Source organism: Rhamphochromis sp. 'chilingali' (assembly GCF_963969265.1).
Source record: "Rhamphochromis sp. 'chilingali' genome assembly, chromosome: 19".
Classification (NCBI taxonomy): domain Eukaryota; kingdom Metazoa; phylum Chordata; class Actinopteri; order Cichliformes; family Cichlidae; genus Rhamphochromis; species Rhamphochromis sp. 'chilingali'.
Window position 1 is genome coordinate 23,613,121 of NC_137946.1, and position 18,058 is coordinate 23,631,178.

At 38.5% G+C, this 18,058-nt stretch overlaps 1 protein-coding gene across 1 annotated transcript; it reads right to left on the reverse strand.

Annotated features, from left to right (window-relative positions):
• Positions 1-3,132: 3,132 nt before the first annotated feature.
• On the reverse strand, positions 3,133-6,947 carry irf1b (interferon regulatory factor 1b). The gene is made up of 10 exons (XM_080866670.1): positions 6,820-6,947; positions 6,110-6,202; positions 5,530-5,629; positions 5,264-5,431; positions 5,085-5,125; positions 4,738-4,864; positions 4,533-4,634; positions 4,368-4,396; positions 4,057-4,180; positions 3,133-3,843 (listed from the first exon to the last, which is right to left on the reverse strand). Exons 2-10 carry the CDS (start codon positions 6,194-6,196, stop codon positions 3,734-3,736), a joined length of 888 nt encoding a protein of 295 aa, XP_080722796.1. The 5' UTR covers positions 6,197-6,202; positions 6,820-6,947; the 3' UTR covers positions 3,133-3,733.
• Positions 6,948-18,058: the final 11,111 nt, after the last annotated feature.

Consider the following 18,058-nt stretch of genomic DNA (forward strand, 5'->3'; position numbering starts at 1 on the left):
ATAATATTCAACTAATGATAATTAGTCCACTCTAAACAGGTCTCTACACTGTAATAATGTGTAACTTTTTGCCTGTATAATCAGCATTAGATTCACCACTTTCTTACTGAAACCTTTCAGTTCTTGATACATTATAAAGTGATTCCTTAAATTATGTGTCTGCACCGAAACTGGAAATTTTGTGGGTAGGAAACCTGAATAAAAAGGGTACAAATCTTATATAACCAGTCACCCTGACGTTTGTTGGTTAAATGCTAACTAATTGCAAAGGCAATTTAGCTTACCAGCTTGTGTAAATTGGACTGAATGCAACATAGATACTGTTCCTTGTTGTACCGGGGAGCTAATAGTGTCAGGAGTCCCAGCAGAAAATCTAGGTTCAAATGCATAACAACGCATTACTTACACCATATCTGCCTCTTGCTAAATGCTTTTTCTTATTTGCCTTGACTTGTCATTGCGCCATCTTTGACCTCTAAGTGTTTGTTTTGCCATTACAAGGTTTATGTTGGTACTAAGCAGATGCCATTATTTCTTTTTTGCTATTCCTGCTGGTTCAAATCACCTTTTCATCATTTAGAGACTGAACACAACGACAGCAGTTAAATTCACGTGGACATGATTTAACATGAATAGTGCCTGCATGACATAACTGGCAACATGGAAAAGATTCTTTGTGTTGTCGGTGTTTATACATTAAGTTAAATAGAGTCAATGTATGCCATTTATGTTGGACGTTTGCCTTAAGATAAGCTGGAATTGTATTTAATCATTATTCTTTGTTCTCTCTCTCCCCCTTTTTGTTTGTTCGTTTTCTTTGTTTTGTTTTGGTCTTGGTGTTTTTCAAAGGATGATCTTCAGTGGATCAAAAGTAGCCCTGGCATGGTTCACCTCTACATCGAAGATCAGACAAAGGAAGGACAGAGTCTGATGGTTGTCTATCGACAAAGGAACTATGCCTTCAGCAAAGAAGGAAACAGACAAAGACATGTCTAGAAAAATATATGTTCATTTCAACATACAGAAAAATGAAGTCTGCAGTCTGTGCTTATAGTTTCACATCTTTTTTTGCGTGTATGTGTGTGTGTGGTTTATTTCCCAGATGGTATTCCAGTCTCGGGTTTGAAACCACAGAAGCTCGCACACCCTCTTTGTATCTTCATGGTGTAGCTTTTGACTGTTTAAAACACGATGTGTTTAAACTTCTGCTGCTGATGCCGTATTGTCGCGGGACTTCGTACTCGCAAAAAGTCATGAACTACAACATCGTAAACCGAACAAAAGGTGTTATGCATGAGCAGCTGTCATCGGGGGGTGTCATCAACCTGACCTCTTTTGGATTAGTTAATGATTATTTGTTTATTATGTAGTCGAGTTGTTGCGTGACACCTCGCGTGTAGCCATTTTTTTTAAAATGACAGAAAAAGCTGTATGCAAAAGACCTCGCTAACATGTAACTCAAAGCTGCTTTGTTTCAGTGAAGCCAATCATGTTCTTCTACTATGTTTTGGACAGCATCACTACATAAAGTTATTTTGTGCTTTTTTTATTATATTATACTATATTATAATTTCCTATACTTTATCTAGTCATTAATGTCGGTAACTGCACTAACAGCTGCAGGTCATTTTCACAGGTGTTTGATTTCAAAGGACTAAGGAAACATTGTTGTATTTCCGAACTCCCATTGAACTACACTTTTATACGTTTATCAGCACGTTGGAGGCCATAGCAGCTGTCACAGGGTGAGAGGTGGGGTACATTCTGGAAAAACTGTCAGAAGCTTTTAAGATAACTGTAGATTTTGGAATCACCTGTAATTGTTTCTAATTGATTGCACATTAGAAGCAGGTGAGTGTTAACATAAATGTTCATTTATACATTTTTTGTAATAAAGTGGAATAAAAACACATACTGGAGTCTTGTGAGATTCAGTTTTTCATATTGTGACTTGTGAGATGCTGTTTGTGGATATAGCTGTCTCTGCCTCTCTGCTGAAAAGTGAATAATTGTGCAGGTATTCCTTCAGTTGTTTGGATGAAACCTCAGTGAATCATTTGAAAGGCGTGATTATTGATGCTTAAGCTGTAAACACAATGTTTTGAATTCCTTTTGTGTTCGTTGTGCCTCGGGAAAAGAGAGTAATCACGTCACAAGAGCCTTCATCAAGAAAAAAGATCAAAGCATTATTTATATATTAAAAAAAACGTATGCACATAATAAATGACATGAAGTAATTTACAATACACATAAAGACTAAATTACTCGTTTTTCCCTTTGACATAACCTACATAACCTCTATTAAATCTGGAAACTGGATTGAAAGCAGGAGCTGAGAAAATCTCATTGTTATCCACAGAAAAGTCAATGACTACAAAAAAAGTTTGAACACATTAAGTGTACATTTGAAAGTAATTTTTAATTTAAAACGTAAACACTTCAAAGCTTATTCCATAGTTTTTATGTTTAAACAAATGAGCTTTCTCATTGAAAACCCTTCACCTGCCTCAAATGAAGTCACATGATTTACTGTAAAGCAAGGCTTTTCAGGTCCCAAAGAAAAGCATGGCTATTATCTCGTTTTCATCTCTAAGGATGTTTGACGAGTCTACTTCAACAGTCTGGACTAACCTGAAAACATACACGAGATAAAAGTAAAGAATCCCATTTGTGGGGTCTCCTGCAGTAACAGCTCCTTGTCAACGAGCCAGTTTAGAGTATGTATAGCGTGCATGTGGGTATATTTTGCAATGACACTATTTCCTCAAACTGTCTGGGGATTATCGGGGGAACCCGAGATGAGGAAGAAAAAAAACTGATGCAACTATTCACAGTACCACATACCACAACTTTTTTTTCTGCTCTTGAGGCTCAATGATTTAAATTGCAGAAATACATCATTAACTGCATGCTGTGATCATTTAGACCAGCGTGATTAGAATTCTTCAAAATATTTTAGAGTTTATTGTTGCTAGTTCTAATTTAAGTTTATTAACTTGCTCAAAGAGATGTTACAAATAGATGTTTTTTTACACAAACATGACCTACAAATGATCAGTTTCATAACAGGAGACCATTTAAAACCACTTGCTATAGGAATGAAAAAACAAAAATTATTTTATATGTTTCATATTTTGTTTATTTTATTAAAAAAACACGCGCACACATTACTATTTACAATATAGAAAAGCTTTCACCTGTTGTTGGGCTGTTTGTCGACAAGATGTAAAGATGCATATAATTCACTGGTACATATAACGGAAAAACAAAGAAAAAAAATATGTGATTTTTTTTTACACTGTACATTAACTAACTTTCACAAGCACTGAGTGCGAGCATATCTGCAAGATGAGGTTAATGACAACTATCTTGTAATTGTCAGAGGTTGTTTAAGATAATGGAATTACCATGCCTGAGCTTAACAGAGAAAAAAACGAGCAGCATGGTGCCTTGAACCAGCCAAAACTATAAACAATGTTGAGCATGTGAATTCCTTTTACACAGCAGTGCGCTTTATAACTTCTGTTCACAACTTCACATATGGGATGAGAGCAATGAGGGTGGCTCTGCAAACTGCTTCCAAACATCAAACACACAGTAGAAGTCCGGATGGTGGGATGGTGTCCTAGCGAAGGGATGATTTAGCTGAGAGGTGAGCTCTGATGGGAGAAGATTTCAGGAGCTTCTTAAAAGTCCAGTGTAAAAGAATTGTCCTGTCATGTCCTTTACTTTTTTAAAGCAAAAGTGGGATCTGTTGGCAAAAGCTGTTCCAGAATTCATCTGTGGAATTTGGGATGTCTGCAAGAGTTGTGTACTGTGGCCGTGTGTCGTCTACATCGTCGACTGCAAAACAAAGAGCGAAATCCAAGGTCAGTTAAACCAAGTCATGTGACTTAAAACTGATAGCATTATTTTGATTGCTAATGTAATATACAACAAAATCTAACCATATTCATTGATGTTGACTAAATTCTACAATTAAATTCTTAAATTGCTGGCATGGACTGTGGTGTTTAAGCAGCAGCTACATGACAGCTTCCAACTAGCAACATTTACCTGATGAAGACTCACTCCACTGGCTCCCTGGACTGGTGCATGGTTCATTGCACAGGAACCCCTTGTCGTCTAAACTGCTTGTTGTCATCCAGTGTGAAGTTTCTTTCTCCAGTTTTCTGCAAATCTGAAAGAGTAACACTGGATTGAGTATGGCTATATTTGGCCCAACTAGTTTTTCAACACAAAACATGCTTATTAGTGTTTTGGGTATTATTGCATGAGCCAAACCAAGCAGAATAAGACAAACATGGGTATTCCTGTCAATGAAATGTTGCTTTCTAACTAGGGTAAGACCTGTAGGTTATGCTTACCTCAATAATATCTTCTGGACAGTCGTAGTCTGCACGATCACAGCGATGAGAAGGGGAGAAAAACAGAAAGGAACATGAGTATTTAAGTTTCTATTTAAGTTGAATTATTCCAAGCTAAGCCAAAGTCATTTACTAGCAAGTATGAGCTATGTGTTGTTGTCTTACCGGAGCTGTGATCAGGTGAAACCTGAAATCTGTTGATGAAGGAGTCAGGGCCAATCTCAACTGTTGAAGACCAATCAGGAACCTCAGTTGGAAAGAAGTAATCTGCAAAAATGGCAAACAAACGTATTGAGTACACTTTGACTTTTAGATTCAAACACACTGTTTATCTGAACATTTTCGGTACAGATTTTTCAAACTTGCTCACCTGGCTGTTCTGTCTGCACTGTGCTGTCAACTCTGTTTTCTTGTGTGCTTTCTGGCACCAGTGCAGGGATGGGAGACTGAGTGTCACTGTAGCTGTCTTCCCTCTCTTCCATCTTAACCACTGAATTCTGCAAGAACAAATCAAAGAGAAATTAAGTGAGATGTTTGAAATGAAAATCGAGACATTCAAATCCATATGTGTATGTCTGTTTCCTGCACAGCTACGAAGTAGCATTATTTTACAAAGCTATACATTCAGTATCTAGATCAGTGTAAATGAGGAATATTTTGAGTATGCTATTTAAAAACAAGTGTCACTAGAGCTATAGTAACAGTGATAGCATTTACCTTCTTCCTTCCCTTCGATTCCCTTGATTTAGTCCGTTTATCTGTGCAGAGGAAAGAAAAACATTTTGGTCACTTACTTTCTTTACCACTGAGACTGTAGAGCACATGAATTGAAGATACTGAGCGCAATGTTAATTCGCCAAAAAGAACAAACGTTCATTTCCTGTCAGTTTTCTCACCTTTAGATTTTTGACTAGCAGGCAGCATCCTGAAGACGCGCATAGCTTGGTGGCCTTTGTTAATGCTTTTGTCTTTCACCTCCTCAATGTCAGGCAGTGAGTTCATTGCACAGCGGAAGTTGGCTTTCCATGTCTTGGGGTCACAAACTTGGCCCTCTGAATATTTCCCTGTAAAATGCATTGGCACATGCTAGTTTAGTACACTTCCTCATCCTGTAAAGAAGAGTTGTTCTGAACAGGTGGCAGGCTTATTCAGGCTTTCTCACCTGTGTGTTTGGCCCACTCTTTGAACAGACATGCATCTTTGTCCACCTCCCAGCCATGTCGAGCTGCATGCTTCCAGGGGATGGAAAACATTGTTTTCTCCTGGGAAATATAAAAATTTTTATATATATTAAGTTGGATCGTGGGTAATTGCGCTTACTGAGAGAATGTAATGTGTTATCTCCCAAGCAGAAACCAAGCTTCCGTTCAGCTACCTCATCGTGCCTATTTTCACCTGTTTGAAGTGCCACAGGCATAGCTGTGAAGTGGCTTTAACTATAGCACGCCTCAAAGTAACACTGCAACACTAAGACCCATCCCAAGCTAGTGCTTCAAACCAGGTCAATGTTTGTAACACGCTAATACTGTATGCACAGCAAGGGGACAACTCAGCATCAATAAAAACATGTGCAGCTTTGCAGAAATCACTTCCCTGTCTCATGGGGAGAGGCATCAATCCTACAACAAATAGATTTCCAAATATCTATTCCTGTACTCTGAATTATCATTACTTATTTGCAGGCAGTTCCTATTTACATGAACCAGTTCACTGTATTATAATAGGATAAGAAAGCTTCTCACCTTGTCAATCCAAGCCAGACCCCAAACTGTATTGGATTCGATCATCTTCTCCAGCCATGGCCTCATTCTCATCCTTGACACTGGCATGTTTGCCTAAAAAAATGCAGCAGCAGAAGAAAGTTTAGAGAAATGCTGTAATGCAGCGTGTGAAGCGCAGCGGTAAAAGGAAATAAACTCCCGCATCTCAGCCCCGGCTTAGATTTACTACTGCTTCTTTGCTGCGCGGGACAGAAGAGTTCATGGCCAGGGCAATCAGCGCGCTCAGGGAGGTGTTTACGTGTAGGAGTCAACGTTAGTTTAGAAAGGTTGGAAGGAACAAGAAGAAAAAATAACTAAAAATAACTCATGCAGTTATGCAGTTATTTTTATTAATCCTGTAGCGCAAAAGTTTAAAAATCTAGAATGGTAAGCGAATATTCCCCCCCTAAAAAAGGTTTCTTAATTCCTTAGAGCAAACGAGCGCAACTCAACACAGGCTTGGCAAAAATGTCACAGAATTAAAAAATTCGAGTTTGAAATGTGCATTAAAAACTTTGCATCTATTTGCATGTTATTTAATTCAATGTTCATTCTCAAACACACAGCGTGAGAGAAAGACAGACTCCTAAAGTAATAATAGATCATATTTCTTTCAAAGAAATCATCCCAATAACATCATTTAGCTTTTAAAAAATAGAGCAGGGATGTTAAATTGATATCACTATACTTACAGATTAATTTGCTTTGTGATTCCAGGAGGAAAAAAATGCAACAATAATCCCGTTGGTTTAAGAAAAGCTTCTTCTCGTCTTTAAGTGTTCCACTTGTAAACGTTTTCTGAGTACAAGTGAGTACCGACAGCTTCGTGTGCAGAATTTATACACAGCCACTCCAGTGGCGGGTATTCCCCGGCAGGAGGCTTGGTGCTATAAAAAATGTCCTCAGTAAAAAAAAAAAAGTGAGAGGTGTGTTTATCAAGCCTTTGAAAATGTATTGGTTATTTGACGATAACCTTGTAGTTGTTTACAGTAGCTACTTTATTAATGTCATATCTGCATATTTGCGCATTACCACCCTGTTATAACTAAAAAAAATACAATTTGAAGGTTTATTATTGAATTGACTGAAAGTCCTCTTATAATAGGACTGACCTTTTTTACAGTGTGTTTGGAGCATGCGCTGTGATCCTTTGCTTCAGCAAGTAGCAAAGGATTTCCGAGAAATCACGCTGTTGAGAGCTAGAAGGAAGTTAAAAAAACAACACGCGTGGAATACAGTTGATTGCTGCACGTAGACTAGATCATCAAATTAAATGACCCAACTCATGTGTCACTCGAGTTTCTTTCCCCGCTCCCTCCTTTGTAAGCTATTCACCTTACAGATAGTGCTTTGTGCAAATAGTGCAAATATTTGCAAGTGGCAAATTATATTTAACTCACATTAAGATTTGACATTAAACCCTAACAGCCGACTTGTTATATTATCGCAACCTGTTATGCACCGTATTTCGATTATAGTGATCATAATAACGCATTCTTATAATAATTTTGCTTTGGAGGTTGTGCAAAGTTAACACTATTAAAGTCTGAGAGCGCGTGCATTCATTTCCAAAGCACGCGCGCACGCATTCGTCTTCCACAAGCCAAAAGTCTCCCCCACAGTCTGGCATGACAAACATGTGCATGGGACCAACCCTTTAGTATAAACAGCGACCTGCCTGAGAATTCAGGCATTTACAAGAAATGGTGTAGCAATTTTCAATGGCCGCTGGGGGCAGTGTGATACCGGCTTGCTGGGCGCATGGATATGGGTCATGCAGACTGAACTCTTGTACTGCCTTGACAGCGGGAAAAGAGAGCGGCATCGGACGATGCGGAAGCAGCAGCAGCTGTTTATCTGCTAATACAGGACCTGCGGAGCGTTTTACACAACACATCCTGCATGGGCGCGCGCTCGCAGCAATATCAAGCATTCGCGAAATTCAACGTAATGAAACAACGGGCACAAAACTGCGGGGGTGAATAGAAATATGGCAATCATTCATATCGTGTGTCGTAAATATCGACTCAGTCTCTTAGCTTGATTGCATCAAATACACGCTGAAGGTCATTGTAGTTATAATCGTGTGAGTTCACTTGGAGGGAAATTTGGCAGAGTGAATAGAAATATGACCATTAGTAACCTGTATCCTGAATTTCGGTGCTTAAAAATAGCGTAACTGCACCTGATAGCGTAACTGCACCCGCAGGTCTTTTTATGTAACGGGGTGAGTTCACTTGGAGGAAAATTGGGAAACCCCACACATGAAGCTTTGTCTCAGATAATGTATCTATCCATTTAGGGGCTTCCCGTGTGGTGTGGCGAGTTCGCGTGCTCGCGCATGCTTTACGTGACGCTCGCCTGCGCGTACCCGCGAGGGAATTGCAGGGAGTTTTTCCCGCGGAGTTTTCACCGGTAGCGGGGGTCTGTGGGATTTCCCAAACGAATACAGAGATGTGGATTGGAAAAGGGAAAGTCATCCCGTTTTTCCCACCGATTCTTCTTCTTTCTTTTTTTGGCAGGCAGCCTGTGTGCCAGTGTGCAAAGAAACAGGTGAATTATAGGAATTCACTGCAGCTGGCATGAAACAAAACCAGCACCAGCATCATCATAGTTTAGTTAAGAGAATCACTTTAAAAACAAATTAAAAAAAAAATAATAATGTTAAGTTTTTAAGGATCTTTAAAATTGTGCAGCGTTATTATGCAATTGATGTGAACCAATTTTTCTAACCCGCATATATATGTGTGTGTGTGTGTGTGTGTGTGTGTGTGTGTGTGTGTGTGTGTGTGTGTGTGTGTGTGTTCTTATTTAAAATCCATTATACCTGAAAATACATAACTACAACATGACAGTTACCTGGTTCATCAACCTAGCCCCTATACCTCACCTTAATTCTGAAACAGGCTTTCAGCGAACACCAGTGACTGATTAAAACACTTGACTGTCTGTTTCAAACTGCATCCAATGTGATTTCACTCCCAACTGACCAAATTCCTCTAAAATCTATTGCACTCTGTGCTTACCCCGAGCTAGTCTGGACATTAAGGTCACCTACATGCAGCAAGAAAATGTAATTTAAGGCTCTAGTCACCAATCTCGCCTTAGACTCACCTTTTGACAGCTTACCTACACTGGAGCGATTCAAAGCCTTCCTTCAACTTTAGCCAAAACGTTAAACTGAAGGTGCAAGTTTTTCTTCAGCTTTTATAATTGTGTTTGTTTCACCGGCAAATCCAGTTTGCTTGTCTTTTGACTGCAGTCAAAAGACTTAACTGTGAAGACTGTTCTGTCTCAGGTGATTGTTTTCTTCTGCTTCTTTTCTCACATGAGTAATCTTCATGTCAACTACTCCCAATTGTCACCTTCCAAAGGACATGCAGATCGCAGTTCTTTTTAGTGGGATAACACCTGTATACTTTACTTAGCACCTGCAAATTAAAGTATTATAGGTATATAATAGAAGGCAATTAAAGTGGGGGAGAAAAATAATATAAAGATATCTTGCCACTATTTGGTAAGGGAGGATGAGTTTCTATACCAGCAGACATGAGGAAGCATGTTGGCTTTCCAAGATCAGCCTAAAACTCAGCCCTCAGGTCAACTACTCAAGTTTCACCCAAACAGGCCTCCTGAATCTGTTTCACACAGTGGAGCTTTATAGAGTTTAGCACCCCCATCAGGCCAGTCGCTGTACTGCTTGAAAGAAACATGTTACATCAGACTTTGTAGGCATTCAACAGTTGATTTGGAATTTCAAATTATAGTTTAAGTATAAAAATAAATCAATGAATAAGAAGTGATGCAAGCAGTACTCGGAGCCTTTGCTCTGTTGCCAATACAGTGTACTTTCAAAGGTGTCCCCAATATTACTGCTTCAAATGTTGTATATTCTGTAAATTCCTAGGAATTCCTATTTTTGATATCAAGTCATCCTAAAATGTTTCAAAATTTGAGGGCCGTGAGTCATATGACAGGAAGAAAGAAAAGCTGTCTTTAGCGACACACTGGATTCATTGTTCAGACTTTACTCCTTCCCTTTTTGTGAAATAGTCAAACGTTTTGCCTTTCAGGGCCTCCAACAGTTACATGAACTAAACATTTTTAGAAATTGTGTTGGGAGGCAACTCTCATGTTGAGCTGCTTTTATCTGAACTTGATCATTTTCAGAAACATGACAGGGGAGCCCCACTAGACTTCTTTTTTTTTTTTTTTTTTTTGCAGTGTATTCTATGTGATAATCTTCTGTATAGGTTATGTACCACAGGTTTTTAAAGTGGCTGTAAATAAACCATTGCTTTAAAATTCTTTACTTAATTCAACTATCATAGCCAACTCCAGACTGATTTCCAACCAGGGGCGGATCTATAGGGGGCCAATGGGGGGGCAACTACCCCCCTGCTGTAGAGAGCCCCCCCTCCAAACTCTTACTGGTAAATAATACTGATAAAAATTAATTGCTGGTTTGTCCAAAAGGCTCTTATAGCCTTTGTTTTCTTTGAAGAGATACAATAAACAGTTTTAAAGTGTTTTTGTGGATATTTTGTTTACTTCATTTCAGGGGCGATTTTAGCCCATTTTTGGTAATGGGCTAAAATCAAAATGAATCAAAGCACCCCCAAAGATTTCTTACTTTTCCGACAATATTTGCTGTTTGTGTGACACACTACTGAAAATGTAAAAAGCATACAGTACTTGGTTGAGACGTAACATTTTAACAACAAAAGTATAGATACCCCCCCAAAAAAAGAAAAATGGTTTGTTCCAGCTCGCCTCTGAAAATGTGTTTTCTGATGATATTTGCTACCCTACAATCCGTCCTGCTCTGTAGTAAAATCAGCAACATTTGACCGCCCTGTTGCTCCCATTGAAATTTATACAGCCTATTTAAAATCTAAAACTTATAATTGTCCGTAGCCTGCTGTTGTTGCCACTGTCCTGTTTGAAATGGAATGAGAGAAGCTGGTCATTTTGTCATATGTGCATGTGCCGATATTAAGCCCAGGAGCCACATTCAGGTACAAATGTAAGAACAAATGATCCGTCAATAAAGGATAATGTTGGATCAGTGTTTCAATATTTATATCTTTTATTAGATGTACATGTGGTTTGGTTATTTGCCTTTTGGTTGAAAGTACACTGAGAAAGGACTTTTTTTATTAGTGATCTTAATAATATTTTTTTTTCATATCAATGTAATTTTTTCATCTAATTGAATACCATCTATTGTGATTGTCAGTCCAAAGAGGGAGAGAGGAGGAAAGAGGGGAATGTGAGGAGAAAGTACAAGGTCAGGAAGAACCAGGTAAGAAAACAGACAGGGAATAGTGACAGGCACAACAGAAACTGTTAAACTGCTTCAGAGAGTTGACCACCAAAAGTGATAGACAGATTTGCCAACTTCAAGGTGAGGCGACATAGGTTAAAATAAAAGAAAAAAATCTGCAGAGCCATAGTAGTATCTGCAGTAAAGATCTTTTCATACATTGTATACATTGTACCATAGGCAAAGTTGGAGTGTATTTTTATATATCTGTACTGTATTATACATACACATTAAAAGTGAACCTCTGTCCAAAAAATACACTCAGTTTACTTCTCATTTACTATGAGCATCATTTTCCCCCAGTAATTAAGGTTAGGATATGTATTTTTTTAATCCAATCCATTCTTCATTTGCAGCATTTAAATAACCTTTATCTGATTTGATGGTTTTGTTACAGACTTTAAAAAAGTGTTTTGCTTTTCTTTCACAAATGTGGGGATTCAATTGTGTTAAAATGTACAAAACAATGATGTCATGTTTTGTGACGAGGACCCAGGCACAGAGAGACTTGATGAATTTAAGAATCTTATGATTTAATAAAGAAATTTACAGACTTGCACAGAGATGGTAAAATTATGATGACTAATAACGGAGATGAAGACAACAGACAATGAGGACAGGTTTAAATGCACTAAGGAGACACTCAGAGGGAACTCAGGACAACTGGAGACATTTAAGGATGCAGGGACTGACAGAAACAGGGAAGAAGTCTCATTGTGACGAGTAAAGTTTATGTTGCCTGGCTGGGCAGCTCTCTGGGTGCTCAGCACCCCCAAAGCTCTGATCCTAAAATCAGCCCTGCTTCATTTACATTTCGGTGATTTTCACATATACGTCACAGAAGAGGTATGTGCCACCCTGCCTAGACCGCTTGCCCCTCCTTGTCCATTGTTTCCAACCTTCCTTTAGTTTCTAAAATCACTTGCAGAGCAATGGTTTATTAGAAGAGTTTCACTCAAGATTTAGAGGTTTTTATTGACAGTAATAATATTATTTTGGTGTCTAACATTGTACTTGTCTCTGTGCTTGTACCGCTAGACCCCAGTGCAGCATTCAATGCTGATAATTCTGTTCTCTTGATTGTGATAAAGCTCAGGTTAGCCGTAAAAAACATAGAAACGTGTTTTCTAGCCAGATGCTTTCTCTGGATGGCATGGCCTTGGCCTCCAGCAGCACTGTGAGGAACCTTGGAGCCAATTTTGATCACGATATGTTGTTCAATGTGCAAACAAATATGTAGGACTTCCTTCATTCTTCTTCATTTCTTTCTGAATGGTATTGCCAAAATTAGAATGTCCTGCCTTAGAGTAGCGCTGACAAGTTAGTTCATGCATTCATTATTTCTTTTCTGAATTATCCCTCGAAAGCCTTCAGTTAATCCAAAGCATGAATCACAGAGCGTACTGGCAGAAAGGGAGATCATCTGTCTCCCATATTAGCTTTTTACCATTGACTCCCTGTAAACTCCAGAATTCAGTCCAGAATTGGGAGGCAGCCCCCCTTTCTGCTTTTATGAATAAAACTCTTTTATTTTAAAGCTTCTGGTTGGGGCTGAATCAGGTGACCCTGAACTATCCATTAGTTAGCTCATTAGCACTGAGCAATTCTCCTCTCATCTCTTTTCACTGCTCATGTGTTTTTATGCCACCACTGCATGTAATTAAATCTTCTCTTCTCTTCTTGCTCCCACAGTTGAGTTCATACTCTCTCTTCTTATTCCCCTCAATCCAGCCGTTTGTGACAGGTGATTGCCATTTACTAAGCCTGGTTCAACTGAAGGTTTTCTCCTGTTTAAAGGGAGCTTTTCCTTCCCACTGTCACCAAGTGATTGCTCATAGGGGAACGTCTGGATATTGGGATTCTCTTGTGGGGCGATTGTGGCTCAAGAGTTGGGAGTTCGCCTTGTAATTGGAAGGTTGCCAGTTCGAGCCCCGGCTCGGACAGTCTCGGTCGTTGTGTCCTTGGGCAAGACACTTCACCCGTTGCCTACTGGTGGTGGTCAGAGGGCCCGGTGGCGCCAGTGTTCGGCAGCCTCGCCTCTGTCAGTGCGCCCCAGGGTGGCTGTGGCTACAGTGTAGCTTGCCATCACCAGTGTGTGAATGGGTGGATGACTGGATATGTAAAGCGCTTTGGGGTCCTTAGGGACTAGTAAAGCGCTATATAAATACAGGCCATTTATCTCTGTAATATTTTAGGGTCTTTGCCTCTTTATAAAGCATCTTGAGGCAACTTTTTTTGGCAAATGGTGCTATATAGATAAAACTGAAGTGAATAATGGTTTTTGTTATGCTAACATTTATCTGAAAAGAACCTACCAGTTGAAGCTGTTACTTCCCACTGAATTGTAAAGAATTTTAGGTTATGTTGTGCACAAAAAATAGATACTCCATTTTAAAATATTAAAAATTTAAGTAGGCAAAAGTGTTTTTAAAGCTACTGTGAAGAGGATAAAAGAAGAAGAAGAAACATTCTTAAAGTAAAAGGACCAACCAAATACCTCATTAGCTGATTGCCACCATTAGCAAAAAATGAATAAATAGGCTCATTTCCTTCATTATTTAAGCAAAAGTGCAAACATTTTCTAACTTATCAGCTTCTCAAATTTAAGGACTTTTTGTCTCATGTGCTGTGTTCTTAAATATAGTGACACTTACTGTATTTTTCGGACCATAAGGCACACCGTCGATGAACGAGTCTGTTTTCATGCATAAGGCGCACCAGATTATAAGGCGCATTAAGTGAAAAAAAAACAGTCAGAAAAGTCTGATTTTACTCAACTCATTCTTCTTGCTTCCTCCACTTCTGTACCATCGATTCATTAATATTAAATTCTCTCACAGCTGCTCTATTCCCATGTTGTTGCAGTATATTAATGACTAACCTCCTATTGTGGATGGATTATCTCAGTTGCTCTACTGACTGAAGTTTGGTTTGTTTACAGCATCCTGCCATGTGATTGCATTTGTACCATCGGGAACTCTCGTGTTAACTTTTATCGAGTGGAAAAGGGTTAGGGTTCATCTTCCAGCTTCACTGTGTTTGTTATGCTAACATAGCTGTGTTGCTAGCGATCACATAGCACATTAATATATACCAGCTAGCCCAACTTCAGTAACCCTACAAACATCACTGCTGTTTAGTTTTCTGTCTTCATTTATGTTGGAAGTGATAGCAGAGCTGTACATTTTAATTTTTTCACAAATCTCTCAGTCAGAACATGCTATATCATACTTAGGTGGAAACTAGCGAGCTAACTTCCTGCTAACTTCTAACTCTGTTAAATTTAATAAATTCTGTTTTCATGGATGCCTGGATGTTAAACTTCATAGTTACACCTGGTAAAGCAGCAAAACTGATCATTTTATTAAAGATGAAAGAATTTAGACAGTTTTTAACTCTCAGTGATGCCACAGTGTTCGCTTGACTTTGGGACCTGAAGCGGACGGAGTTTTGGACCCAGATTACTCTGCGAAGCTCCTGACTATGGTAGCCTTAATGCGCCAACAATCCATCAAGCAGTGCGCTTTCCTAGCTTACCAAAGTCATACTAAAACATTTTTTGATAGATTTTTGAGCACCGTGTACCACATAAAATCGGTTTGACGTCAGTAAACACAACTAGAATTTATACATAAGCAGCTCAGGGTTATAAGGTGTACTGTCAATTTTTGATTAAAAAAAATAAAAGAATTTAAGTGCGCTTTATAGTCTAAAAATTACGGTCATAGAGAAAGTTAGAATGATAAGATTATTTAAAATATAAAAAGAATATGTAACATTCCCAAGCCTAAAACCCTAAAGCAATAAGGTACCACTATGGAAATAAGCCATGTTTTATCCTGCATTATGCCTCATTTTCTACCCATTACAGTTGACTATTATTGTTTTTACATTGTATGCATCCATTTATGTGTGTGTCATCAAAATATGGTTCCAAAGCCAACTCATGAAGAGTCACATGGGGGGGCAATAATTATCTGAATCCCTGTGGAATTTTTACGTTTTCTCATTTCCAAAAAGGAAAAACAGAACAGTCTAATTTTTATAATAGTTTCATTTTAATGGAGAGACAGAATGACGGGCTCAACAAGAAGCTTGATGACAAGATGCCAAGCTTCTTGTTGTGATCATTTGGAAAAGGAAGAAATACAAAATGACTATCAGTCCGGAGATCCATGCAAGGTCTTGCTTCATGGGGTGAGCATGACAATGAGAAAGATGTCCAAAACTACAGGGATATGCTAATGATCTGAAGGCAGCTGTGACTCCAAGGTCACCCTGCTCAACATGAGTTTGCCAGTTAACACCTGCAAATCTGACAGAAGTCTGCAGGCCACAGCCAAGAAGAAAAGAAGTGGGCCAAAATCTCTCCTGAGATGTGTGCAAACCTGGTGACCAACTACAAGAAACATCTTACCTCTGTGTGGTTGCCAACAAGGGTTTCTTCTGGTGTGTTTTCTTCTGGAGCCATAAAAGATCTCCGCCCCACCCCCACCCCTAATTTATCCCTCCACTTACATCATTTCTGGTTTATCTATCCCAGCATCCATGATCTTTGCCCCATTCTGCATCTGGGCAATTCTGCTGGTTGCTTTGTGTAAACTTGTATACTGCTACTAATAATAATAATAATTGTCTGACTGATGAAGGATAATAAAAGATACTAAATAATATGAATGCATGCAGGCCCATCAGACTCAGTTGTATCAATAAAAGGAAATAATATCCATAAACTCTATAATTCCACTTGATTACATGACATAAAAGTATCCCATCTGGTCATTCAGCAGAAACACGTTCACCTCTGCTCTTATTGATAAAGCAACAGATGATTAAAAGCGCAGCAGAATAATAAAGGGAGTTATTAACTTTATTGCTGTAAAGTTAAATATGTGCCTATAATGGAACGAGAGGCTGAAAGATTTTTTAAATCTTAAAATAAAGATTTCTATTCCTTTAGAGAGCCTTTTCCCCTCTCTATATCGGCTTTTTATTCCCTCTGACTCCTTACTAATCACCCCATGTACTGTTCTCCCTATGTGTTGAACTCCTTGAGCGTGAACATTAATAAACAGCCAGACAAACTCCTTTTCAAGAGCCAGGAAAGAGAGCGTGTTTGATCCTTTAATGACATGACATAATGAATTGACATCAATGAACTGGAGTGAAACTAGAAAGACATATAAAACAACTCTTAATAGACTATCATATTATCTGCACATAAGTATAGTTATCCAATAACACAGTAGAATACAAAATCAGTATCCTATAGATATGCAATCTGGTATTAATATAACGGACAACAAGCTAGCAACGGGTAAACATACACTTGTATCATTAGCTTACAGGCTAAAAATGTCACAAAACACACTATTATTAATTTCTGGACATACAAGGTACTGATAGAACTTACAGCCTTTGCTTTCTGAAGGACTCATCTGAAGGATTGTTTTGCATTTAACATAAATTGCCTAAAAGGTGTAGCCATGCTTTTCCCACTGTTTTCTACACTTCCCGTTTCCTGTCTATCCAAATTTCAAATTAAAACTTTTGACATTTATGAAAATAAATAATAGAAATACAATTTTCATGGCTACATATTTGTACACCCCATGTTTCTGTAAGTATAATATAATTATATTCCATAATAGTATATGCTAACTTTTGATGATTTTGCAGTGATATCTTTTAGCTACTGAACTGTTTTTTCCCTTATTTTTTCCTCGTATGTGTACTTTGATCCCATTGCAAAATAAATAAACTCAATTCCAGTGACCTCACCAAAAACTCCATTCATCCTCCTCGTGTCGTGCAGTTGACACACCACAAGTGACATGATTAGTTTTTACAGACCACACTGAGATTAAAAAGACATTCACAGTCTTAAATTTGATTTCATCCTCTGTTTGTGGGTCTGCTTGTTCATTCATCCACTTTGAATAAATGGACCCGGCTAATTTTCCCTCTGAAGGCTCGCCTGCTCTTTGCCTCATCAGTGTCTTCTTCGCAGGAGGAAGAGAAAAGGAGAAGGTGGCATTGCTGGGAGTGACAGATTACTGGTCGAGAGGAGTGACCCATTTAATAAGGTCAGTCACATGATGGCAACACCATAAGCCTGTTGGTCACTCCAGTGGTGACCAGCCTGCTCACTGAGGAGTTATGTGTGAAGATGAATTAATAGCATTTAGGCCACTATGTTACCAGAGACACTTATGAGGGTTTCAGTTTTAACTAAACACACAAAGAAAAGGTCAAATAAAAGTAAGAGCCTCCAAAAATAATCTGTGGTGTAGTTACATATGAAGATGCTTAAGATAGCAATTCGATTATTTTAAAGAGCACGAGAAGTGCCCTCTCTGTCTCTCTCTGTCGCTCTGTCTGATCATCTCTTTGTCAGCCCTTTCTCAAGGTTACTTTAGTTCAATGGGAGTGTCTTATTTGGACCACGTGATCCTGATGCAAAGTTACTCTGTGTCAAAGCTGTGCTCAGCTGCAGGGATGGCGTGATGTACCAAATGATACCCCCCTAGAAATAAATCAATATATTAAATAAATAAATAAATAAATAAATAAATAAATAAACACTGGGAGAAAAAAGATATAAG